Here is a 26,194-nt window from a genome sequence, read left to right on the forward strand (position 1 = left end):
GCCTCTCAAAGATTGTCTTTCTGGTCATATGACTCCCACATTTCGTTAAAGGTGTGTCTTAAGCAGCTAGGGTCCTTCTTTTTCAGGCATGTGTAATGCTGTGCATTCCCCAAAGTGCAGGAAATGGCTTATCTGCAAAGCTTCTGCAAATGGGTGAGGACCATCCTCTCAGGCACCTGCAGGAGTGAGCAGTATCTAAGGAGTAAGATGAGTTCATAATCCATGCATGAAAATATAGTGTTTTGGGGGGCTTCATCCTGAACTTTAAGCATCCGCTCTTGTTTCTTTGCAAAACACTAAGAGCCTGTCTACCTGGTCACAGCAGAAGGCAGGAGCTTGTCCCTCCCATAGGAGTAGCCAAGGAAGACACAACCCATGGCTGGGATGGTGTCTCATGTGCTGGGAAAGGAGGCACCTCAGTTGTCTGAAGCTTTTTGACTGCTGGAAATGTAGGTGGCTTAACACTCAGTGCCTGTCTCATAACTTGGGAATTACCTTTGGAAGATGTGCCTAGTGACAAGAAAAAGGGCTTCTGCAAAAGCTGGAAAGGTAAGCACTGAAAGCTGAGAGAGCTGTTGTTGGACACATGGCTGCTCATAGGGTGTGAAGGACTTGTGACTCCAGGCAACTGGGAAAAAGTTTAATAACTCTAAAATCCCCCATGCCGAGCATGAAGTAGAGGAGAAACCAAGTAAACAAGGGCAAAGACAGCTGTATCCTACTGGTGTCTGAAATGCACATTTTTCACAGGGTACAAATTTCTCACATGGTTATCGCCCGGGTGAAATCCAAAAATGACTGAACTCTGAAATATGAAACTTATTATTTCTGAAATTCCTAATAAGTAGGGCAGCGAAACCTTGTTTTAGGAAACTGCGCATGAAGTAGATCTTCTCCAGCAGAGGCGGTCTGCTCTAGGGGCTCTCCTGACTGCATCTGATTGTCACAGCCCATGTCCCCACCTCTCACAGGGCTTATCTCACCTGCCAGACAGAGGGATCGGATGCACACCTTTGCTCTCCTACCTCCCGACACCAAGCCTCCTCCTCCTGTACTCCCACTCCCACAGGATGCCTGTTCTATGTCCCCACTTTCTATGTCCTCCCACAAATGTTGCTCCAACTTGCTGCTGGCGTGTTCTCAGCCCAAATTTCAGCACCGCTACTGCCAAAATTCGGAGTGGGGAATGTGCCGAATCCCTCGCCAGCTGCAGCAATGCCTGCATCAACTCCGGCCCTTGGCGACAGTGGTGGCCACGGCCTTGCAGCCCACCTGCACAGTCCCTCTCTTCCCAGGCAGGGGTTTTGAAAGACCAAAGGCAGAACCAGCTTCTGTGGGAGCATTTCTGCAGCAAAACAGAAAGAGCTGGGTGTTGTGGGGGAGAGAAAATTCCAGAAGAAAAAAATCTCTGCACTCTCTCTTGTTTAACATTCATCCTAAGGGTACAGATGTCTATTCTGCAGTTTATAACACTGGCTTTTAGTGGTTAAACTGCATGTGTGGAAGTGGCTAAATTCCACATTTACAGTGGAAGATAAGAATTCTGAGAAAAATATGTATGTATTTTGCTGTACAGTCTTGCTTTAATGCATTGTTACACTAATAACATACATCCTGACATTTACATTTATAAAATAAATAGTACTATTGTTATAACTTCTCTTTATTCTCATATTTTTCAATCTATAAAATGCCTTCATTGTTCATAAATGATGAAGTCAGTTACATGAAAAAGATCTAATGCCGTTTTGGTTTCATATTTATGGAAACAAATCTTTATCTTCATGTATATCCCCTTTTAATCAGAAATAGTGCATTATAAAGTACAGCTAGGCAGTGAAGTTTATTTCTGACGTAACTCTACTGAAACCCCTGGAGTTTCACCAGGAACAGATTCAGGCCAGAAGGCCTAGAATATAGTTACAATATATTCATTTTCTCATGCCTCAGAAATGGACTGTTTATGTGCCAAGCTGTAAAGTGATATCCATGATGACTGAAGCCCGAACAACATTAAAATATCCAGATCCCCCGCTCCAAATCCTCTGGTATCCGAAACTGTTCCTTTCCTTCCAAAAGGAGGGGGTTCGGCTGCCGAGGGCAAGCGAGGGCAGAGCGCGGCCCGGCCATGGGCAGCGCTGGCTGGCGTGGCCTGCTGGCGCCTGCCGCCCAGCTTGGTGGGCTCAGCCTCCCCGCTCCACTGCCCCTCACACAGCCACCCCAAAACCTGGCCTGAGCACCTGAATCGTGCTTGAAATGACAAGTGTTGTGGAAAATTGCTTTTCACTGCAATTGCAGTAGTTCACACAACAAGCTGGTGCACTTGAGAGCCAGGGCCTGCTCTTGGTTCACATATGCTGGAATATCAAGTACAGTCATGTTTGCTGCTTTATTTGGCTGGGCTTTCCACAAGTATGAGCTTGAAACTGCACTTGCAATAACTGCAGTAATTTTTGAACAGTCTTCAATGCCAGGCAGCCCCTACTGAGTACCAGGACAGGTAGCAAATGCAAGGAATTCATGAAGAACTCTTGTTTTGGAAACTAGTTTTGTTGTTGTTGTTGTTGTTGTTGTTTGTTTGTTTAATTCCATCCCTCTGTGTAGGTAAGAACAGAGTGTAGTCAGAGGGAAAGTTTTGCTGAATGTATGATAAAACCATTCACTTTTTTAAAAGACATTTTAGAACCATTAAAAAGAAATCAGCGTATGAGATCTTAAAGGAAGATGTAGACAAGCCTCATTTTCTTTGTCCTTTTGAAACAATGAAGCTGGAGTCCTGCATTCAGCTCCCTTATGGGCAGGGATGCCACCCACTAGCTCAGGCTGACCAAGACATTGTCCAACCTGGCCTTGAACACCTACAGGGATGGGGCATCCACAACTTCTCTGGGCAACCTGTTTTGGTGCACTGGCAGAGGTTTCCCAGAGAAGCAGTGGATGTCCCATCCCTGGAAGTGTTCAAGACCAAGGTTGGATGGCGCTTTGAGCAACCTGGTCCCTCTGCCATGGCAGAGGGGTTGGAACTGAGTAGTTTTTAAAGTCTCTTCCAACCCAAAGCATTCTGTGATTCTATGATTAGATGGAACACCTATGCATGGGCATATTTATACATGCAAGTTTTAGCAAGTTCAAGGCTTAAAAATAGAGGAGAGGTCTTTCTTTATGACTACAGTGATTTGGAGGAGGAAGAAAAGCAGTATATAGGGATCACCAGATTATTTATATGAGCTGACATAGGACACCTCTGGTGGAGATTGGTCACTCTATGCCTGACTGACTCTTCAATGCCCAATTCATTATGATGATAAATAATCCTGACATGTCGGGAGCCAATGACCAGAGCACCTCTGGCAAAACCTTCATACAGCAGCAACCTTATCATACTGCTGTGGGCAATTGTCTTGGAAAGCTCAGGAGCTCCACTGGAGGAGCTAGGGGCACATGGCACACCCCTGAGCTAGGAGATGTTCTGTGTGTTTTAGGCACACAGAAGGTGTGCCTAAATGAAGGGCTCCATTTGATCTTGAAAGTTGGCCTAAAGCTGTGGGCAACACCTACAGCTCTTTGGCTAATTCCAGAAAGAAATGTGCCTGGTGAATATTTTCTGTTTTATGGATGCTTTTAGGTTCCCGTTTCTTGTTTCCTTGAGAAAAAAGGAGAAAAGCAGTCCACAACCCAGTTGAAAACATGGGTTATGTGGGTTATGTGAGAGAATTAGAGCAGCAGAAGGGTGTTTCTTCAACTTTAAACAACTCTGGGGCTGGTCCAGCCCCTGGTCACACACAGTTGGAAGTTGCTGAGCATCTGCATGCCACACAGGCTTCCCCACTGCCGTGCTGTCAGCGGGCGCTTACCATTATGCTACTAACCATCACTGGGGAGTATCTGGAAGTGGTAAATCTACTCTGGGCCCAGTAGCAGCTCTAATCATGGCAAACACTTTTTTAATCTGAATAAAAATATAGAAGTTTGGTAATAGGCCTATTTGGTCAAGAGTTTTGAAGTTCAAGGGACAGATTTTCTGAAGAATGTAGGATTTGGAAAATCCTATTTTTCAAAATGTTGCAGCACAGAATTTTCAATATGTGACTTTTAGTTTTTATTTTTATTTTTTAAATCAACCATGTTATTTAAAGCCTTGTAATCTATTGGACTGGCACAGTTTTCAAAATCCTACAGCAGGCAAAGTTTCCAACCCTCCAGTGGCATTATATGTTCAAATATATTTGAGAATCAGACTCTAGATCCACAGTGGGGATTTAGAGATCCCCAATGCCGAGTGTGTTGCATAACTTTACAGAACATTGTAAATAAGGGAAATTTAGAGTGTACACAGAGGCTCCTGAGCTCCCCGTGTAGTGTCTGGGAACACATTATGTAAAGCAGGACTCTGCCTAAGTACAAGAACATGATGAAGCACATGTCTTAACTTAAATGTCTTAATCTGGCTGGAATACAATGTCTTCCCCCAGTCAAGATTTATATTTCTTTCATTTACCTGAGCCCTTCATTTCATGGTCTAAGCAGGAATCAATACTTCATGTGACCAGCAAAAGGGGTGTGTGTGTAGTTTCTCCCCTTCTTTTAAACAGGTTACTACTTAACAGCTCTCACCCATGGTGCATAAGACAAGTCATGGCCCTTTTCTGCCTGTATCAGATGTAGTGCCTTAATTAGGGGGGGAGAGGGTGTCAACAGCAGTGACAGGGAGATCTCAAACCAGCACTGCTGCCTGCCAGTGACTTTGGCCTCCTTGCTTTGTAGAGGAGGTCTCCTTGCCAGACCTGATTCCCCTGGGGCAAGCTGGAGCTCTAGGATGACCGTGGCAAGGCTCCTGATAAATATCAAGCATATATACTGGAATGGCGATGCATGACAACTTATTCTCTGCCTTTGCCTAGTAATGGAGGAGGTATCTTTCCAACAGTGACCAGTGGTGTTTGCTTATTACACATAGTATTTGCTGCTGCAGCCCAGACCACTGAATGAGAAATCTGTGTTACCTCCAGGTATTTGTAGTGTCTGCTGTTGAATCAAATAGCAGCTATATGAGAAGCAGATCAATGAACCGAGGGTAAAGTGGTATCAGTGGTTGGCTCAGGCAGACACGCTGGAGCACATTGTGTTATGTCTGCTACACCACTGGGAGAATGCAGCTGCAGGCTGGAGTGCTGCTGGGGCTTGCTGTAAGGACTGGGGTGCGCCCTGTGATCCTGCAGCAGAGCACAGCATGCATCAGTCTTTTCCCAGTGTTCAAGCTGCTTTGAACACCCTCAGGATAAACATGTGTGGGCAGCTGTTCACAGGGTATAGCTGAAGGGAAAAGCAATGTCCAGGCAGAGCGTTTGTCCTCTCTCTGCACCACACAGATAATTTGGCATGATTCCCTGTATGCCTGTATTTTCCTGGTGCCAGCAGTTGTCTTTTTATTATTATTACTATTATTTATTTAGCCTGTATCCTTTAAAATCCTGTGATGCAATGATGAAGAGACTCAAAGCAATGGCAGTCACCCACATCAGATTCCTGGCATGCTCAAGGATGCTAACGCAGCGTGGTTCCTCTTGCAGTACACAGGATGCTTCAGATGCTTGTAACTGCCTAGCCTGTTTCTACCTGCATATCTCTCTCTTTGGAGGAAAAACTGTTTGAAAAGTGTACGCTGCCTTAATAAATCCATCTTCCATTACTAACTCCTGATAAAAAGCCAGGCTTCTGTTCATACCTTTCAGAAGCTGTTGTGATGTGGAGTGGCAGCAAAATGCCCAGAACAATTTTCTGCCTGAGTCACTGAGGAAACAGTCTAATGAATGTGGATGCTGTCCTCGTGTTTTAACTGAGCCCTTATTTCTGCTGTTCTCAGTCTTCTCAATTATGAATAATACTAATACACCAAATGGCGCCATATCTCCAAATTATGGTTCCATTCACGATCTTATTTTGAAATTTTGGATCTCATTGGGTGGAAATGTCCCTTAATCTCATTCTCACATTTTCCAGGACTTTGTTCTGCAAGCATTAGGAATTACACTGGAGTAAAGAAGGGCAGAACCAAGTTCATTACATGGATCCATTCTCATTAGGAAATGTCAGCATCTACAAATAACAGTCAACCCCCCAGATGACAGGAATAGTTGAAAGAACAACCAACAACAACAAAAATCTCACCAACCCTGGCTGTTTATATATATATACACTACAAAAAAGAAAACAGTTAATAAGGGACACTTTTCAGGGAACTAAAGTCACAGATTTTTTTTGACTGGTGAATTAAAGGGCATTTGGTGTCCAATCCCATCTCCAGATTGTTCTAACCATCTGGCTTGCTGCAGCCCATTGAACTATAATTGACCAATTTAAGAATTCATATTTGCAATTTCAATCGTTGCCTCGGTAAATCTCCGGTCAGTTCTTCTGATATTGTCATCTACAACTTGACTTTGCATCCAAACTTCCAAAAATTGTCTTTTCCCATGCCCTTTACATTTACTGATTTCATGCCAGGCTTTTAAATACTCATCTTGGTAAGAGGTAGAGCAGTTGTCCACAATAAAATTGCCTAAATGAGAGCTCCTTTAGCCAACCAACCTTTTCCTGGACTGCGTAGTAGTAGCACAGGGTAAATCATGCCACACTTTACAGGTGACTCTGTTGCCCAAAGGGTAAAAGGGCCATACAAAGTGGATATGAACACAGGCTGAAGTGGCCACTTGTTTCTTTCAGGGAGGTGGGTGATGTGGGGGTATCTGTGGTTGGCATTCAGGGTCACCAGAGAGAGTGCAGCAATGCTGAGATGAGACACTGTGCTGTTAGAAGAGCAGGCTTTCAGGAGTGTCCTTGTGGAAACTGAGATACTGGTAAATGCTGGTGCCCTCAGGGTTATCAGCAGCTGGATCGTTATTCTGAAAAATCTAATTTCGGGTCTTAGATTATTCAAAGGAAGGATTTTCCTATCTCCTGTAGGGATTTAGTCCTTGGATCTTGCCTCTACTTACAGACAGATGAATGTCTTAGAAAATCTGTAAGACCTCAGCTCAGTAAGATATCATGGTCAGCTTCTATTGGCATGCACTCCCTGAAGCTTGCATTATACATCCAGGTGCGTGGTTGTGTGTTTTGGGCTACAGATGGCAATCGTTTCTTCTTTTTTTTGTGCTGATCATTGTAATGAAGATTTGGTCTGTGATTGTGCCTTTAAGAGATAATCAGCACTTAATAAATAAGAGCATTTTAAAAGTGCTAAAAAGCACAGTTAGTCATATGCTGGTTGCATAAGTGTAATTTTGCTACCTTTTTTAGAGTACCTTAAAATCTGTACATAAGGGTTTCTGTGATAATTTGCTATTGTATCTGGTTTTATGCTGGTAAACATTCAGCAGAATAATTTATGACGCTATGTGCCATCTGCTGTAAGCTGTCATAAAATTAATTTATTCTGCCTAGTTATGGATATTGTCTTCTGTATGAAGTTGGTTTCTGGAGTGCCTTCTCCTAACAAGAGGCAGGTGGTGCTTCCACCATCCAGGTAGTGGATTTCAGATAGGGATGTCTTTAGAGGATTTCAGGATTTAGTTGCAACATATAACGGGTTGCCATTTCATGAACAAATAGTTCTCCAGGCACAAACCCTACTCACCTGTGATTTTCTTAGAAACATCACAAATTCCTCAGCTTAAAAATACAATGTATGGTGACTGCAGGTGTCCTGGAGAGCAAGCAGTGCCCTCTGCCTGTTGCAGTGGCATCGGGGTGAGTCTATGGGACAGAAAGGAGGAGGCTGATGCTGCAGCAGTATCGGGTAGTACATGTGCACATGCTGTAGCACAGCACATAGATCACCATGGGGACAGCACTGCTTTGGTGGCTGCCAAGGGGACACCTTCCAGGGGACTGGGACATGGTAGCAAGGGTGCTCCCAGGCTCCCAGGTGACACAGTGACAGGGAACAAAGGCAGCCCTGAGAGACACCGGGTGCAGCAACACATTGATGACAGTGTGCTGTGGTCTCACGCTGCTTGTGCTGGTTGCAGTTTTTCATCATTCCTGTCGGTTCTTCTCCAAGCAACTGCTGGAAGGCACCACACAAGTGTTTAAAGTAAATCAAGTATTTTTGGCAATAAAAACATTTGTTTTGCTGAAGTTTTAATGAAAGAATTTCTTATTTCTTTTGGCCATATGTCTCTGATTTCGGTCTGTTAGTAAGACTAAGCACTGCTTGTTGTGTTTGTGTTGTGTTGCTGTGTTGCAAATAACAGAGGGAAATGCCCATTACACAAAGCAAAACACATGTAAAATGCAGAGAGCTATTTTGTTTACTACAGGGATTGCCTTTGTTTTAACAAATCTTCCTTTCCATATTGTTTGGGAAACTGCCAGGTAGCCCAGTGACACGCAGGGGCCTCTGAAGAAGGAGCAGGAGCACAGCGGCAGTGCCTGCCAGAGGGGGCAAAAATTGTTCTGCCCAGTAAGTGAGCAAAGGAGGTATTTTCCCAGCTTCTTCAAAAGCAGAATTAATTTGACATTAAGCAGTTGGTATCTTAATTAGGAATAAGGCCTGAGGAGAAGAACACCTCCCTGGAGGTGTCGATGACCAGGTTGGACAAGGACAAACTGGTCTAGTGGGTGGCATCGCTGCCTGGCAGAGGGTTGGAACCAGATGGTCTTTTAGGTCCCTTCCAACGCAAGCATTTCTGTGATTGTATGATTCTGAATTGGAGACTGAAGCCTCCCACTTGAAGCAGAGCAAGATGAGAGTAACCAAGATGGGAGGTACAAGCCATTCTCCCCACATAAAAGTGGGAGGAATTCAATGTCCTGCACATCTCCTGGGGTGTTCAGATCTTCAGCCAAGCTTCAGTGCCTCTGGAAGCTTCGCTAAAGAAGCCCTGCAGGCACCTGCACTGTGTAACATATTCACAAGTGATCTGTACTGGCAAAGAAACAGTATTTATTGATGTTAACAAATAAGGATAGTAAAAACAAGGCCTGGCTGTACGAATTGCAGGAAGATTTCATGAGACTCGGCGACTGTGTGTTAAAATGGCAGATGGAAGTCGGTTTTGATAAATGGAAAATGAGGCACACAGGGAAAAAACACCCCTAACTTCACACATAAAATCATGGGTTGTCTTACCATTTACCACTTGGGGAAGAGATCTGAGAGTTGTAATAAATGGTTTTCTGCAAAATTCAGCTCAATTCTCAGAGTGGTCAGAAAGGCAAATTAGATTTTATGTATTATAAAGCAGGAGATAACGAAGAGTCAGAAAATATCATTATGCTATTATGCAAATCCCAGTGTGCCATCAGACTGCATAGGCACCTCCAGTAATCCCATCTGAAAACTTATGTAGCAGAATGGGAAAAGATTCATGGAAAGGCAACAAAATGTGATCAAAGATTCCCAAATGGCTTACTCTACTACAAGCAAGGTAGCTTGCAGAGTAACCTAGAACTTTTGTTTAATTTTTAATTCTTACAATTTTTCTAACATCAGAAGAGTGATAACTCAAGGAAAATGTGGTTTTACATCAAAAGCCCTAGATAAAAGATAAAGTGTCATGAATGGCACAGGAAGGTATAGAGGGAATGATTGTTCAATGTCTGCTCTAGTAGGACAACCAGAGGGCACCAAATTAATTATTTAATAAAAAAAAAAAAATAATGTAAGTTCAAGCTTTTTACACTTAATGAGCAATTCCTTTCTGTTCTGAATATACTGTGTAACTCTGCTGCAGGACAGGTGGACGCTGAAAAGAACTGGCTTCAAAAAACATCTAGAAAAATTAACAAAAGAGAAACTCATCAAGGGCTCCCAAATATAGTGACACCAATTTTTGGTTCAAGAAGCTTCTGGGGAATCTCCAAGTTGCTGGAAGCTGGAAGAGTGTTGTGGAGGGACCTCATTGCAATGCTTGCCCCATCGTTTGCTCTTCAGAGGTGGATTACAGGTCTCCCCAGCCCTCTGGTTGCACCCTGTGTGCTCCTCTTTCTCTCTTTATGTTCTGTTCTCTTGAAACCAATGGAAGACCTATCACTGGATGTTTTTATGGCCAGGTAGCATGCTATTTCTTAGAATTATATCCATAGCAGTTGTTGATTCAATAATGTCTTCGTGTTATAGAAAATGTGCAGACATAGTTCTTTGTCTTAGTTATTGCCCATTGGCTTCACACAGTCTATCAGTTTCCTTGGCTTCTGTGCTCTAATCCCTGGCATTTACTACTTTGGCAATAAGCATTTTTTGTGCTATTTGTCAGCTAGATTGTTGCATTATGCAGCATTTTAAATGTAGGCTTCTTATCTGGCCTATTCATCTAGGTTCCTTCTGTAGTGAATAATCATAAAAAAAAAATAGTCATTTCCCACAAACAACTTTATTCTGAGGCAGGAGAGATGTAATAACCCAATATATTTTCTTCAGTGACAAGTTGGGAACAGTACATTCCTACAAAGGAAAGAAGAAACCGTGGTACTTCCTATGGGGAAGGTGAAAATTTTTATGCTGCTTCCATGGACCTAGCAGAAAATCTGCAAAGCTGGGGTGGGAATAAAGCCTGGCATTACAGAGGGGAGAAGGGTGGAGGAGGATGATTAGAAAATTCTTCTAGTGTCTTCACTGAAAAAAAAAAAAAAAAAAAAAAAAAACAAAAACTATTATATTGCATCACTAACCTTTACACAGATGAGATGAATCACCCTTTGGAGATAATTGTCTCTCCATTAACTGCAGAGGTTTACACTTGGATTAGACCAGAAACCTCAATTTCAGACAGCTAATGTTAGCTGGGATGAGTATCAACTTCACTGACACTGGCCTCTGAAAACAAAGTCAGGTGTTCTGACTGACTCCTGAGTCACTTCGGTCACTTCAATAGTTACTGTTACAGTCAGAGAAATCTGACAAATCTTCATCTAGCCTGACATTTGGAAGTATCCTTTTTTTCCTCTTGTTTCTCCAGCCTTGAGGATTGCCATCTTTGATTCCTGGCTTACAGAGCAAATTTGTGTTGATTGCACTACTCTCCATAGTAAGACAGATCAGTATTACCCCCGAGTAGCTGAATAATAAGCTGAGTGAGCTACATAATTAACTAACTGCAAGATAAGTGCTTCAAAACCATGGCTCTGAGGTGTACTCATCGTTATGCAGATAGCTGCTAAAGGTTCCTTAATTCAGCAAAGAATCTGATTGGAAACTCTTCAGCATCTCATGAAAGTCACTTGGCCCTATATATAAATATATATATGTATATTTATTGACTGTCCAGAAATGGAGAAATAAAATGTCTCTACAGATAGTAGATGCAGCAGCTAAATCTAATGATCTGTGACTGTCTGGGTGTCACTCTGAGGAAGGCAGTACCAGGCAGTGGTAGAGACCACAAGCATCATTGAGAAAATCACAGCCACAGGGAAACCCACTTTGATGCCTGTTTTTGGCAACTTTCCCCCTGAAAGCAGAGCAGCTGCTGCAGTGTGGAAGCCCTTACTTGCATCAAACTGCAACTACACCTGGTTGACGTGGCTCCCTTCAGCAAGGCACAAAGGTTCGTGCTTGATGTTTCATTTACTTCTAGTGCTTAGCACTCCTTTGCGGTATTGCTCATCAGCACAAGTATGAACTGAGGAGCAGCTGGTGAGGTATGATCAGACGTTGACTGTGTGCAGCCCACTGATCATACTAAGCAATTCTTATATTACCAGAGAATTCTTAACCAGGTAAGAATATTGCTGCTAGCAGTAGTGCTATTCACCATTTGGAGGGCACAGAGGGTTTGCTTATTGGTGTAATGGTAAATAGAGCCTTTTCTGAACTGTCCATTCACGGTGAAATGTGTGGAAATGTTCTGAATAAGCATCGCATATGTCTGTGCACATCTGCATTTTTAATGCTAGCAGAAAGCCAACTCTAGCAGTGGTAGGGACAGCCAAAGATGCTACGCACATCGTTAAACACTAGGCGTCTCCCTTGGTGTATTTATTCAGCTCGGAACTGTAGGGTGTCACGGTCCAAGGGAAATGGAGTAGTTGTGAAAGCCAGTTCGTAAATCTATGCAAAATATGTGTAATGATAACTAGATTTGTCCATACAACAGACTTCCAAGCTTGCTGTGCATACAGAGGAATCAAATGCGATGTGTCTGAAATCAAATTAGTGATATTGCAATATTTGGTGCAAAACAAAACAGTGGAGATAAATACTGCTACATAAGAAGTTGCCAGCACCCACCTGTTAGTCTGAGTTAATTGATGCTCAGGTCCCCTCCCTGTAAAAGAGTGCTCCAAGAGGTGGACCTGGCTAAGTTTGAATGCGGCAGCTGGCTGAGGAGATTGTACATGCAGGAGATGTATGTGGGCAAGCGTCAGTGCTCAGCTGAAAGAAAATTCATGTGAAGGAAGGAGAGAGGCTTGGGCCTGGTGGTCCCCAGAGGCCCTGCCAGCCTCAGCCACTCAAGGATTCTGTGAACTGTAATTTGACTAACGAAGAAACTTTCTCTAGCACTGGGACGTGTTTGGGTGTTACTTTCTTGCAGACAGAACCCAACCTGATGTAAGCTTCAGAGAAAGAAAGGAGGAAGGAAGAGAAGTATTCATCTACTCTTTACTCATCTACTCAGCTCTTTATAGTTTAGACAAAAGTAAGTGCAACTGCTGAACCTTTTAGTCACATGAGTTGATAATAATAAAACTAACTGTAAGAAAATAAATTAAAGCAGAATGGGGGTTAAATCCCTATAGTTTTGGTTTTTGTTTTTTTTGTTTTTTCGCTGCTCCTTATAGACATCTTTCCTTTTGTCACCTTTTTAATTTACCCCAAATTAATACAGGTTTCTAAATTTCAAAACTGGTTATGTTTTGCTATGAATTTTGGTATAACAAATTCCTGCATTGGAAGATTGATGGATTTGATTTTTGTGCATCTCTGTCTGTAACCAAAAATCAAAAGCAATTGTTCATCTTCCAGACTACAGCTATTTTAAAATACTAGCCAAGTGCTACTGGTGGCAGCATAGACTTCTGTTATTAACACTCACAGACTGGATTTTGGTAGTCTGCTCCTGGATATAACACAGACCAAAACAATTGCTAAGGATAGCCCTGAGCTCTCAAATTTATTTTAGAATTATTGCATATTGTTATGTTGGGAATTACATGAAACATTTCCGAACGTTTCAGAACAGACAACTGCATCAACAGGAACCTGCCTGCAAATCAGATCATGTGTAAGGCGTATTAGTCATCTCAGCTACGCAGGTAGAAATTTTAGACTAGGGAATTCAACACAGGCAGCTTGCTTGCTTATTTATTTATTTATTACATGAAGCTGTGCGTGAGCAGAGCAGCAAGAAAACAAAAGACACTGCTTACTCCAACCTAGTCAGTCATTTAGGCTCTCTGTTCAGTCAGGGGCTCTGCTTGTAAGCCCTTTCACAGGGCACATTATCCTGTTTTAAGATAGATGTCAGAGACAGGTGGAATTAATCACATTCTAGGGATGCCTCTAACTCACCACTGACCAAAGAAACAGTCGGCTTAAGCTCTGCAGATTGCTTTTAGACAGCTGGAGGTAGAGGCAATGAATCCATCAAGCATATATCTAAATCTTTCTGCTGGTTCAGAGCACCAGATTACATTTCCTTCATGGAGAAGTGGGGTGAGCTTGGGCCTGCTGGCAAGACTGTCTGAACGCATCCCTAATTCGTCTTGACCTTCTCCTGGTTAAGCGTAATGGACTGTGTTTCTCACAAGATATGTATCATAGCATGCAGCACATTCTTGCAAACCATTCCTGAATGCTCTCTGCTTTTGAAACCTGTAGTTCTGTTTTCTTCAACGCTAGACACAGAAATGGTTTTACTAATGCTTATGCAGGGACAGTACTACTTCTAGCTGATAATCCTCTGCTTATATATGCACAAATTCCCTTAGCTCTTCTAGACACAATTCTGCATTAGAAGAGTGCTTGGTCCCACCTTTTTATTTTTTTTTTCAATCTCATACTTTTTAACATAGCTGCTACTTTCTGAAACAGTCTCTCATCTTGTAATGAAATACATCTTGTATGCACACAATAACTATTTTTAATTCTGTAATTATATTTAAAATCCTGTATTATTTCAAGCACAGGCAAAAACAACGTTCTTCTTGTGTGGAATTTTTTATTCTAGAAACCTTGTTTGCTTATAAGATCTTAGATTTCATATAGAACTCTAAAATCTCTAAAATCAGTAGCTGAATAAACAGTTTCTTATCCAGCAAATGTGGCATATATTTTTGTGCCTTCTGCAAGAGTTCCCAAAGGTCAGGTTTGTCACATTGGCTGTGACAAATTTGTACAAAAGGTACAATACATAGGACTAAGAGGTCTGCAGTATTATTCACCAAGGAACTGCAGACAGGTTTTTATGTCATTGCTTCCACTCATGTGCGTTCATTGACCTTTCATCTATGATTTGTCACTGTAGAAGGAGAAGAGGAAAATGCAACCTGGTGAGCTTTTCACTTTGTCAAGGGATATAAAATCATTAAATCCCCAATAAACTGCCAGTCAGATCAAATGGCACAAATAGAAAAACTATGGCTAGAACAGCAGATCCATCAGCTTCCGTAAGTAAATGACACTGTCCCTCAATGCCTATTATCATCAATTTTTACATCTGAATCTTTGGCATAGGTGAACATAATGCAACAGCTTGTAAAAATCACAACACCCCTTTGGTTACTGTAGTACGAGACAGAAAAGACTTCTTGGATCTCCTAGTTCGATTTGCTGCCACTGCAGGGAAGCACAGGGAAGCACCAAGGGTAAATGTGAGCAATAAAAGTCACTAAGTTGCCTGAAGGAATGTCAGCCTGTGTCGTGAAACAGTAAACTCCATGTAGTGAAACAGCAAATGTCAGAAGACCTGTCAGTTAAAATGTGATGCACAAGTACCTTCAGACCTGCATGTGGTAAATAAATGTTGTCCTTCCTGCACTACTTTTAGGGCCTAATTCAGCAGTGCCTATGTGGAAATGCCTTACTGCATCAGGACCAAAGGCACTGAAATCACAAACAGTAAGACTGTTTATAACAAAATGCAACGATAGTTTTAAGAGACACAGATTACTCTGTGATGAAGTGGCTATATGTTTTATTGATCAGTAGGGGGCATGAAAAGTAACCCTTAAGGAGTTTTTTCTCCCTGCTTCTACTTCACATTTGTTAATGGTTATATTTTACTTGTATTTGTCTTTCATCTTATTTTTAAATGCTGGCAAAGACTGGAGTGTTAATATCAGTGTGCATTAATAATTTATTGAATAATAATATATGAAAATGAATTTGATATGCTTCTCTATATGAATGACATTCTATTATTGAAATTTATTAATCAGCACATTCCACTCCATCAAACCTAAATTTTTTGAGGAAGAGGAGGGGAGGAGGTGGAGAGGCAGTCTGGAAAAATGCAGTACAGTGGGCTGACTAAATCTGAATAGTATTTGGTCTCTGAAAATGCACAAATATCAGTGTAACTCAAATCATACTGATGAGATACAGAACAGTTTTATGTAGTCATAATAACAAGTTATATACCGTCAATATTAACAGCAATGTCTGTTTGAGAAAACAGCTTTAAAATAGGTACATACAATTTTATTAAGTATAAAAAGACACTGGGCAGAGCACAATACAATATATTTCATCTTTAATTCTGGCAGTGCTCAAGCTCCACTGTCTTAATTCGTATTGTCACCAACAGCCACTGGATAGAATTACTTTTCTGTATAAAATGAGCTTTTTCTGCACGTATTCATGATGTCTGGCTTTAAAAATACAGTAATTTCTTTTCAATTGCTACTTACACTAATAAAACACTGTCAAGACTGGTGGCCAGCCTCCATCTGTTTTTTAACATACATATGATACTGCCCATTACCCCTGCTTTGCTTTGCCTCCCTCTGAGAGTAGATCCTTCAAAATAAAATCTGTTGCTGACTTTTTTCCAAGTTCAGAACAAAAACACTTGTTCAGACTATTTCTACTTTCCTTGCATTGCTAAAATTTCACTAACATCAGCTAGAGTTTTCAATATGCAAGGGCTGTAGGGCTCTGCCCTAAGCTCTTTTTCTTCCCCAGGCATTTCCTAATGTAGCACAGAAGGCATGCTTTAAATGATCATTTATTAGAATATGGGGATTCCACTTTCTTAATTTCTTGAAAGTAGATGACATTTAAAGCCTTCCAGCTTTGACTATTTTCTTTGGAAAAGCAGACATGTAAACTTAAGAACTTAATTATGTGTTTTGTTTGTGCATTCCAATTTGGTTTGATTTAAAAAAAAAAAAAAAGTCAGAACCATTAACTTCAAATTGATTTAAACAATAACGTGAAGGTTTTAAAAGAAACAACTTACACTTCCTCCTCTCTAAAATATATTAACATTAGACTGGAAAATAAATTAAATAATACAAAAAAAGCTTAGATTATGCTATCACAGGAATATCTGCCAAACAAAGCTTGGTCTTTTGCTAACATTAGCTTACTACATTTGCAATACATGCTAAGCAAAGACCCTACTTCTCTAACAGGTACATTCAGACAATATATATTTTATGGAATAAATATATAATATATCCAGTTATAGATTTCTGAATCGTAGCTATAATAGATACAAGCAATGCCTACATTTAAAAATACAGTTCTAGGATTCCCTAACTTTACTACTAATAAAATTAAAATTGACCTAAAACTTTCTCACTCTGTTGATGCATAATAAAATATATGGAAACACCAAGAGTAAAAAGCTAATTGCTTCTACAAATGGAATACTTTATAAATATAGTAAATTGCTATTTTCAGAGGGAAAATTGAAAATTATAAACAGGAAGTTAGGTTAAAACTGCTCTACAATATAAATTACAAAGTGGCTATGAAGCGCAACGTGTGAGTTTGATGTCTGTGGCAAAATTCTGAAATGATGTAGTTTATTTCTGGAGATAACTGTAGAGAAAGATTTTGTCCCCCAAACCAGCCAATCTTGATCTCCTTAAACCAAAACTTTCACTGACTAGAGAAAGCCAACTGGCCAATTTGTAAGAGTAAGGAGTGCAAGATTAGAACAAACAGAATTATTTGGAAGCCCTGGACTTCTCTGTCTCATGTTGTTTACTTACCATGCTGTTCTCATTAGGCATAGAGTCACAGAAGTAGTATGTACCTGTGACTGCCATGTTCTGAAAAGCCTTATAATGAAAGTACCCCCTATATGGCTGTCTTAACTACATTATGCTTGAACTGTACATTCTCCAGATGAATTCTGTTTTGTGTTCCTGTAGTTGTTCCCTTTTGCTGGAATACTGAAGTACAGCTCTGGTTGCTTGATTACTGCACTCTTGATCGAGGCTTTTTTTTTCTTGAGAATAACCTAGAATTAAAGAAACACATTGCTCAGAGCAAGCACAAGGAATTGAGGAATTAAATTGCTGGCTGTTTCTGCCTGCCTTCCTTCCCTTTCAGTTAAAAAAAAAAAAAAAGTAAAATCAGGAAAAATATCTTGCTAAAAAAAATTTAAGTAATTGGAAAGACTTTATGTGAGACTGTGCTGTTTTGGCTCCTGCAACGGGCCTATTTTATACAGAAACCCAAAATTTACATCACTAAACGCTACTATTTATAGCTCCTTCCTGAGTTAGGGCCCTGAAGTAGTATTGAGATCCCACTCAGAATCTTCATAGACACTTCAGCGTCTGTTTGCATCAACAAAACAAATTCTAACAGTCACAGAACAGCCTGTCTACGTGGTTGTTTGTTTTCCACCCTAAATATCAGCAGAGGTCAGTGTCACCATGAGTAACAACACCACCATCACTTGGAGCTTCAGTTTCTCATCATTTAATCATACAATGGTTTGGGTTGGAAGGTACCTTAAATATCATTCAATTCTAACCCCCTTGCCATGGACACTTTCCACTAGACCAGGTTACTCAAACCTGTATCCAATCTGGCCTTGAACACTTCTTAGGATGGGGCATCCACAACTTCTCTGGGCAACCTGCTCCCATGCCTTATCACCTTCAGAGTAAAGAATTTCTTCCTAAAATCTAATTAAATCTACCTTTCTTTAGCTTAAAGCCATTACTCCCTGTCCTATCACTACACTCCTTGACAGAGTCCCTCCCCAGCTTTCCCATAGGCCTCCTTTAGGTACGGGAAGGCCGCTATAAGGTCTCGCTGGAGCCTTCTTTTCTTCAGGACAAACAACCCCAGATCCCTCAGCCTGTCTTCACATGAGAGGTGCTCCAGCCCTTTGATCATCCTTGTGGCCCTCCTCTAGATTCTTTCTAATACGTCCATGTCCTTCTTGTGCTGGGAGCCTCAGAGCTGAATGTAGCACTCCAGGTGACATTTTACGAGAGCAGAGCAGACGGGGAGAATCACTTCCCTTGACCTGCTGGCCACAATTCTTTTGGTGCAGCCCAGGATACAATTGGCTTTCTGGGCTGCAAGCATGCATTAACAAGAACACATGTTGAGCTTTTCATTAACAAGCAATGTAGGGATTTTATGAGTTACCTGTAGACTACTGCTGACACAACTGATACAAATGTCCTGTTTAGGGAACAGCTGGTATAAGATGTGGAAGATTAGGATTTAAGTCCTTGCTTTACCACGTGCTTCCTATTTGATTTCATTTGGGAAAATTGAGCGGATCTGTAAATGTGTTCATGACACAAGCTCTCACTGATTTCAGAAACCATGCATCTATGGAGAATCTGGGTTTTGATGTGTCTGAACCTCACAAGCTACCTGTTTTGACTACACTGGAAAACGTGCAAGCCTTTTGGAAGCTACTGTAATACTGAATGTCAGTCATGAATAAATACTTCTCACCAAACTGTACATAAGTAAGCACTTGTAGGTTCCCTGCAGAGGAACCATGGACTCAAGTTTGGGGTTCCTGCAGCAGGATAAGGATTAGAAAGACTTTTCTTCACATATCAGCAGAAAATACTGGTGCTCTGTTGCCCAGTAGTAAAGGAACGATTGAAAATATGTTAAACTATGTCTAAATCTGGTAGCATTTTCTTACTTGTCACAAATGTTCCCCAGAAACACAGATTTTGTATGCACTCTTCCTTGCACAGAAGCCCATGCTGCGTAGTGGGTATCGATCCATGGGTTATTAATAGGAAATTGGCTCCAGAATTTGTTGTTTTCAAAATACATTTCTAATGGGACAGACCACGTGGAAATGTACCAAAGAGCAACCTCTTCTCATTGTCACTGTGCTAAGTGCTTGCGGGGCCTCAAAGGCACAACCAGCCCTGCCCCGGCCCACCCCCATGGCTCCCCCACCCACCCCATGCCCAGAACTCCTCATCACCCCCAGGGCTGCCAGCCCCTGCCCTGCCAGGCCACGGGCTCTGCTCATCTGGGCCCACCCATGGGCCACGGCCCTGCCTGGCCTTGTCCTGTTCCTGTCCCCAGAGAGGTGCCCTGTGCCCAGGCTGGGGCTGCCCCGGTGCCCCTGGCTGGTCGTGGGACAGGCCCTGCTGTGAGGCCCTGCCCTGCCAGAGGGCCTTAAGGAAGACAATGAATACTCTCACCTACGACATGTGATTTTGCTGTGTAGTTTGCTGCTGTTGCTGCTGCTGAATGAGCAATTGCTGCTGTTGCCGGCGCCGCGCTGTTCTCAGTTTTTCGAAACGAGCCTCCATCTCCTCCAGCACCTTGGGAGTGTAGCGCACCACCAGCTTGACGCTGTCCTTAGCCGCCTTCAGCAGCTCCACTGCCTTCTCGTGGTGCTCCCCTTCCACGCTCTGGAGGCAAGGAGCACAGATTTAACAGCGAAAATGCTGCTTTGATCTAGAGCTCTGCTCTTTATTTTATACATGGTGCCATGGAAAGACTGCCAGTGTTTTAGGAAATTTACAGACCATACAGTTTTCAAGGAGCCATTAAGGCAAAGTGTGGAATTAAGTAAGATTTCTGCGCTATTGTGAAATGTATTCATTTTCAAACATTAAATAACCCAAATCTGTTTTAGGTTGCTTTACAAACCTAACCTATGATCTATGTGAAAAGGAGGGTAAATACTCTGCATGTTTTATGCAAACAATGTCAAAAAAACAAAGCAAAACAAAACAACAACCCCTGCAGTAAAAACCCAACCAATCTATTTGCAAGGTAGAAAAATAAAATGTAATAGAGCGAACACGGAATCTTATTTACATGTTGGTAAGAAATGAAGAAATTGCAAGTCTGAAATTAGGATGTCTTTCTCACATCCTGGTCCTGCCTGGATCCTGCTGTGAATTGCACGTGGTGATTTGGCAGTCACATAGCTGCAGGAAAAGGAGCACGGCCACCGCTCCTAGGGACATCCCGTGTGCTAGGAAGTTAATGGGACTGCTCACACATTCAACATAGATATAACACTGGTTCTGTTGGAAATAAACCAGTCTTTATCTAGTTAGTTGTATGCAATCAAACACTAACAACTGAAACATTTCAAGTCCTTGCTTAAGGAACATATATATTTTCCCTCCCTTGCTGGAACATGTTTTGTAGCAACATGGTATCTGCTGTGAAGTCAAACCTACACCCAAAGGGGCACAAGCTCTGATTTCTGTGCCAGCATTGTTTGAAACAGTAAATTTCCAAAAGGGGGAGGTGATTTGGCTGTGAAAAGAATATATAATTTCTACCATTAAATGGATTGACTGGAGTGCTTTTCAGGCATGCTGATTGTTCCACACCTTAGGAGCAAGGGTGACATTTTCTAGTGGTCTGTGATTGCCCACGTGTCGTAGGATGTATTCCAACAAACAAAAGTATCTCTGCACAGAAAAAAGCCTGCACAACAGAGATCTTCAAATGGATTTTAGACCATTTAAAAAATAAGCCAATTTCTTCCCACATAAAATAAGAAATCAAAGTTTTACTGCATGCTGTTTTAAAACTTCTATGTATACCATGCTATTTAAAATGAAACTATACCCATAAGCCTCCAAAGAGAAGCAGCAGCGTTCAAAATATTTGATGCTCAATTCATGCTAAAAGAATAACTTAGCATTGTTATAGCAACTGTCAGATGTTAGAAGAAAATTCTATTTTCATCTCACCTATTTGACTGAGTAACATTGTGCAAGAACAGAATGAATAAAAATTACTTCTGCTGTGGCACATTATGAGCTAGCAATAATGATTTAAAAGTTTCAAAAAACAGACACAATGCACTTCTACATAAATAATATAAACAACACCATTCAAGCTTATCACTTTGCTGTTTATCTTCCTGGCCCTTGTTAAATGTCCTTCAACATACTCATCCAAATAATTATTTCATATGTCGGTCAACTCACTGGAACCACGTTTCTACAGAAATGTAAGATGCTTTAAGAACAACTCAACTTAGAAAAATAGACTTAGGCAATGTGCTCTAGGGGACCCTTCTTGAAAAGCGAGGTTGTACTAGATGATCTCCAAAGGTCCCTCTGAATTTCAGATAATCTGTGATTCTGTGATAATGAATGTTATTTTAAGTGCCGAAATGACTACCAGAAACAGAGGAAACCCTGAAATAAATATCCATTGATCACTGAGAGAAATAAATGGCTTTATGATTTTCAACTGTATGCTCATGAAATTCCTCCAGTAGGTCTCCTATTAAAAGATCTTAAAGAGAATTCATTATTTGTGATAACCCGATGTGTTACAAAATGTGATTGGGATAAATCTGCTCAACAAACTCTGCCACCCATAACTAATTTGGTGAAAAAATAATTTTGTCAAAAATATTTGAAGAAGAAATTGTTGCTGCATAAGAAACAGTGAGTGTATCTGATGCTCCAAAAAGAGCAGAAATAGGAAGTTATAGATGCACAACTCGTTACTTTGTGACATGGTAATACTGGCTTTTGTAAACCCACTTCTCACCATTAAAAGAACTGTATAAAACTGCATTATTCTGCATTTCATTTTTCTCTTGTAAATCACAGCCAGTATGATGTGGCATGGACATTCGAAGAAAATGACACTATTCAGTGTTGCTGTGATCAGTTTTGTTGTGGAACAATATGGACTTACAACAGGCTATGACAAAAAAAATAAGTTCCCCAAGCTAGGCAGAGAAGCTAAAATATTCATTGGCTTTCCAAGATTTGGATGGTTTTAACTGACATCAATAAGCAACTGTGATTGTGTCTGTTCTTTAAAGGAATTACAAGATGGTGTACTTTAACACTTCATCCAAATTAGTAATCTGTATTTAATTTAATTCCTGATTGCCTGTTTTATTTTCCACTCGCCTCCGGCCTTGTTCTTCCAGTTTACAGGCAGTACTTTTTAATTAGAATGAAGGATTTGATTTTGTTGCTATTCAGGTCAATGGAAAACTCCCATTGATTTGAACAGTAATGATAAAGAATTGAGCCTAAAGCTCTGAACCATAACGAAAATGGGGAAACTAACAAAGCCAAAGTAAAAGACTGTGTTGCTAAATATGAATCCTACTTACCAAACTTACCCAGCTCAGATCTTAACAGCTATTTTTCAGCTGCTTTTAAATATCGTTGCTGTACTTGCTATTAGCATCTTCACCATTGCTTCTACTCATATTTTCAAGGCCTCTGAAATGCTTTGTGTAGCTGTAGCTGCACAACTAAAAGAGCGCCTTGGAGTAGGGAAAAGAGCTTATACCAGCAAAGAAAGTTGTTTTGCTGCTTGACTTTTCCCACCTCTGCAAATTCTGCTGACAAAGGACTCCTGCTGGGTTCAGTCACAGCTGCACAAGGGATTTTGCTGCCTGGATTACAGTGGCTGGGGACATGGCAAGGATATGACTCTCATGGTACTCTAGACCTGCCCACCAAACATGGGATTTAATACATTTGTTTCAGAATATATATTTTAATACATAATTTTTGGTTATATATATATTTATTTATATTCATGTTATTCATGTATTTATTTTCCCTTACTGCATTGGCAGATTGTATCAAAAGGAATGACAAAAGGTTTCAGAGACAGGAAGAGCTAAAAGAACTGCAGACATGGTGCAGGAAAACACCAATCTTTAAAGTATCCAGGCATGCATATCTGTCATACACATAAACAAAACAAAAACCCATTCCTTTGCAGACAAAAAAGAGAAATCTGGTTGTTATCCAAAAGTTGAGAAACAGAGAAGAATTTTCTATTAGGTAACTGCAAGAAAATGCTTGGGTGAGAAATTTGCCATTACAAATCTATTTTGCATCCCTGTCTATATCTGACTCACACCAGGTACTTGATAAACATAGAATCTTTGCCAGGTATGAACAGTCACCAGCAAGAGCCTTTGCTGAGCCATCTGCAGGGCTTACTGCTTTCAATTTCCTTTACTTTTAGGGGGTGTGGGACAAAAGTATGCAACAAAATCCCCAGTGTAATGAGAAGTCATTTTTTTTAATATCCGGTGAAACAGCTCAAGGAACAGTCGTCCCAGTCATGCTGGGATATCAAATCTGGATTCTGAACACACAGCTCTAATTTTACGTTGATAATTATAAAGTTGGATAACCACCAACTTCTGAGTGTAAACAAGTTACAGATATTTCATTTTCATTCCATGTTCCACTGCTGAGCCGTCTGTTGTATTGTACATACTGTGTATTATTTGCTTTTCTCCAGTTAAATTGAGAGAAGCACAGAGTGAACTAGTCCCACTGAACAATGTTAAATTTAGACCTTTTTCCTCCTGTCTCAAGCTGTCTGCAAACAAATTGTTACTTCTATAATTTTTGTCTTTTATCTTGTATGGGCTTAAATAAGCCCAATATTGGTTTATGAACAGTTGCTCATAGGCATTATTTCAAGTATGCAATTGTAATTCAAACTTCAAATTCTGTTATTTAGACTTCAAACACAAAAATAGCTCTGTTGTAACTCAGAATTGACTTTCTTGCATGCCTACATGCAACAGGAAATTTTATGGTGTTTTCTGCTATATTAGCTTAATCCATATTGTAGAGCACATTTGTGAATTTTTTTGAAGCTTATCACGGAATAGAGGTGACAATAGAGCCAAAGTCAATATATCTAGATGTTCGAAGGTTCACCACTTTCCTGCCCGGTATCTGCCTACATGTTGTTGAAAGTAAAAGGGCTTTTTGAGAATCATACATCAGTTAGAGTATATAAACTCTTTTCACCTGCATCTTTAGTCACCTACAGAAAGCTGAACAATCACGAAATTATTTGATCTACTTCCAGAAAGTGAAGTTCAGGCAATTTACTTATTAAATGTTCACTTGATTTCATTTTCCCTGAGACTAAATAATCTTTGTAGTGACTTGTCTTTGTTTTCTGTCTTCTTCTCATTGTGTACTGGGGCTAGCAAGCTTGCAGAATTATTGTTTCTTTTTTGAGAATAAGATTGTTGATAATGAAATGGTAGAAAGTCTGTCTGAAGTGTTGCTCTGATACTGTTTCAAGATAAGGGGAAAACCTATTGTTTGAAAGAAACAGATGACAACATGAAAGCGTATAAAATACGGCATTTTCTTCATTCTTTACAAGCTTGCAAGAAGCAGAAAATTTAAGTTGGAAAGTCTTATATTTATGACTGGATTTGGAAATTGCTCATAACTCCCCTTGGTGTATTTAAATACGAGGTTTAGATGTAGGTTTTGCATGAAAAACTATTATGTTTTCATTAAGAGAATTGTGGGGTTATATGAATGAATATGCTTACATTTTTAGTATTTACGTTCCCTTGTAAAAGGGAATAAAAGGCAAAGTGAAAGGTAAAATGTGACCCACATTATATAGGTGGAACCTGCTTTTCCTCTGTTCCAGCAGCCTTTTTATTTTTACCTCCATACTGACATTCATTTCATTGTAGTGAAACTACAGCAAAACACTCCATCTTGCAGTACTGACTTAAGTGCAGAATGACTATGTAAAAATTTACCTTTTTACTGACCATACAGGCTCCCTGTATTTGTTCATCTGTACAGCTGATTCTCTTATAAAGGTTTCATAGATGGATGAATGTCATTGAAAGAAATCCAGAATGTACTTTCCACAGGAAATCAGCAGCAAATGTGCATATCAAATTTCTTTTATTTTATGTTTTCGAATTCTCTGAAGGTCACAAGACTACTGCCACTGAGGCATCATTGTACTTAGAAAGATCTGTGTGCCTCAGAGGATATGGAGTGCAAAAATGACAAAGCCCGTTTTAATGCTCTTACCACAGAAGAAATTTGCAGAATTAACAATTAGAAAGACATAGCTTCCCTGTAAATTCAGCATGTGGTGTGAATTTAAAATAAAGTTCTTCAAGCAACCTCCACTCCAACAGAAATTGTAGTGGCACAAAGTTGTCCATGTAGCTTTGCCTCACTGCACCACAAATGCACACTGAAGGTCTCTCACAGAGCTATTTCTTTTTATTTCATGTATTGCATTTTCTATCATGGTATCAGAACAATTGTGAAAAATTAAAATCCAGATGAAAATGAAATGTCTATCAAACTTCAACATACCACTCCATTAACTGAAAGCAGCTGGTCCCCTCGTTTGAGCCCTCCATGCCTTTCTGCCACTCCTCCAGGAATGATGCGAGAAATATAAATAGGTGAATTTTGTTCCTTTCCTCCCATCACATTAAAGCCCAGGCCTTCATCAGTCTTTGGCAGCTCCACCACTCGCGGGTGTGAATGGCCTTCACTTGCAGCAAAAGCAGCAACTGTTGCCTGGAAGAAAAAAAGAGCCATTTGGCTATGCAGAGAGAACACTTATACACTCTGTTGATCATTTTGCAGGAAGAATTAAGTCCAGTGAAAACATTCAAGTATCTTATTCTGCCTTTTTTCTGATTGTCTGAAAGCACTTTGCAAAAATTAAGTTCCATGCCAATGCTTTTGAAATAAAGGAATAAGCAGAGGAACAGAGAATTTAAGTGACTTATCAAAGATAACGCAGAAAGTTAGCAGCAGAGCCAGAAGGAGACACCAGGAAGCCTGACTGCGCGGTGGTGAACATTTATGATCACTAGTGAGCTGCTTCTTTGCCTTTTCACATGGAAAAAGTGTTACTGTTGGATAAGATGATGTGATCTGTACTGTGTTCCTAGTTGAAATATCAAGTGGATGAACTGAATTCTTTACTCTCTGCTCTGCTTTTGGAGGTGCGTAATTGGTTACTTTATTCTGTGAG

The 26,194-nt window shown here is 40.6% G+C and overlaps 1 protein-coding gene across 2 annotated transcripts in view; it reads right to left on the bottom strand.

The window, feature by feature from the left end:
• Positions 1 to 8,925: 8,925 nt before the first annotated feature.
• Positions 8,926 to 26,194, bottom strand: part of LIN7A (lin-7 homolog A, crumbs cell polarity complex component) — a 58,400-nt gene continuing 41,131 nt past the window's right edge. Inside the window, exons 4-6 of one of the 2 annotated variants that reach the window (XM_027454138.3) lie at positions 25,522 to 25,731; positions 19,601 to 19,809; positions 8,926 to 17,414 (exon numbers count right to left, since the gene is read on the bottom strand). In XM_027454138.3, coding sequence (XP_027309939.1) covers positions 17,372 to 17,414; positions 19,601 to 19,809; positions 25,522 to 25,731 — 462 coding nt within the window. In that variant the 3' untranslated portion in view covers positions 8,926 to 17,371. Of the gene's footprint in view, positions 17,415 to 19,596; positions 19,810 to 25,521; positions 25,732 to 26,194 lie in introns of both variants that reach the window. The other variant, XM_027454141.3, reaches the window with a different exon arrangement.

This window comes from Anas platyrhynchos, chromosome 1 (assembly GCF_047663525.1).
Source record: "Anas platyrhynchos isolate ZD024472 breed Pekin duck chromosome 1, IASCAAS_PekinDuck_T2T, whole genome shotgun sequence".
Classification (NCBI taxonomy): Eukaryota; Metazoa; Chordata; class Aves; order Anseriformes; family Anatidae; genus Anas; species Anas platyrhynchos.